General features: G+C 33.9%; 1 protein-coding gene across 1 annotated transcript in view; it reads left to right on the top strand.

Annotated features, from left to right (window-relative positions):
• LOC119591029 (protein scribble homolog) overlaps positions 1-1,535 on the top strand; it is a gene marked incomplete at its 5' end in the record, with an annotated part of 112,139 nt that overhangs the window by 14,900 nt on the left and 95,704 nt on the right. Inside the window, 1 exon segment of the mRNA XM_037939758.1 lies at positions 880-955. Coding sequence (XP_037795686.1) covers positions 880-955 — 76 coding nt within the window.

Raw genomic sequence — 1,535 nt, 5'->3', positions numbered from 1 at the left:
CAATTTGAGAACTGAAGTAACATTTTCTTTCTTTCATTTACATAGTTCCTTCTTTTCTTCCCTTTTAAAAGCTGAAATTACTCATATATGACCTTTTCTTTCTTTCTCTTACTCGACAACACCCATTTTCTGTCCCTTTTGAAGAGGGGGACCATTGGGTGGGCCAGCAGGAAGCCCTGGATTCCTCTTCCATTTCCCAAGGAGTCTTCAAATGGACTAGATAGGAATGCAGCTGAAAATGCTTTGCAAGAAAGATAATCCATAATAGGCTAATGAAATTATATACTGAAATATACTTTGCCTGGAAATTCTTGCTTTTCAACTCATTAATTATTTAATATTTGACAAAATCTCTGAATATGCCACAGTGGTAAGATATTGAAAATCCCAGGGCAAGGGAACTGGTAAACTGGTATACTGTAAGCTAAATACCTCCTCAACATAAACATTCCTTTTTCAGAATTGATAAATGATTATTATTTATTCTTTAAAACTTGTCAACTAATTCAGTAGCAAGCAATGCATTATACTGGTTCTGTCAGAGTTAGCAAGGTCCATATCATGCTTTATGCTAATAAGACCAATTTGCCTGTGATATCATGTACCTGTTATAGTCCTGAGTCTTATCTAAATTCTAATACCCACCCCACATGGCTTCAAAACATGTAAGACTGTTTAGACTCATTGCATTCACCATTAAGATCATGGGATGGGGATAGGGAAATGTAAAATGGTGCCCTTGCTTTAGAAAGATGAAATAGCATTATTGATGTACTTCTTCTTTCTCTTAATTTCCTTAATCTTGACTTCCCTTTGGATATTGGAAAAGTTGTCATTGATATCCTGCTGCCATTGCTAACAATAAGCCTCTTTGTGCAGGTGGATGAAGTCTCTGGCCAGGAGGTGTTGACGTGCTTCCTTCTCCCGCAGCAGGAGTACCAGCATGAGAGTCTTGGTAAGGTTCACCAGCCACAGTTAGTCACATTCTATCAATATGAGATCTTAATCATATATGGAATGAGATGGTTTGGTGATATGTGTGTTGATTCTCTTGTTTTTCTTGTGTTTTTATTTTTATTTGTTTGTCTCTCTTTTCTTTTTAGTCTCTTTTCTTTTTCTTTAGCAGAATTTATAATTGTAACAGGACATCAGTACCATTATTTACATTAGCTTACAGTTTTTTAAGGTTTCAAAAGTCAATCAACACAAAAAAAATTGTTTCAGTATAGTATATAATTTGTGTCTCGAAAAATTAACTTTTCAGATTATTAGGAATTTGTCTCTCAGTTTCAGTTCAGATTTTTTGAAGATTTTTTTTTGTCAAAGGTTCATGCAGTGAATTAAAGGATTTTGATTTCAGATTTTTTGTTGTTGTTGCTGTTGGTAATTTTTTTAATTAACAGTTTTTGTTGTTGACTTTTGTCCTTTGCTTTTATTAAACTATTTGTGAAAAATAAGATGGTCCTTCACATTGCATGGTTGTGTCCATAATAATTTTGATTATGAAGTGTTTTAGAGAGCAGTTTAATGTACGG

This window comes from Penaeus monodon, chromosome 28 (genome assembly GCF_015228065.2).
Source record: "Penaeus monodon isolate SGIC_2016 chromosome 28, NSTDA_Pmon_1, whole genome shotgun sequence".
Taxonomy (NCBI): domain Eukaryota; kingdom Metazoa; phylum Arthropoda; class Malacostraca; order Decapoda; family Penaeidae; genus Penaeus; species Penaeus monodon.
This window is presented reverse-complemented; position numbering and strand designations above follow the sequence as displayed.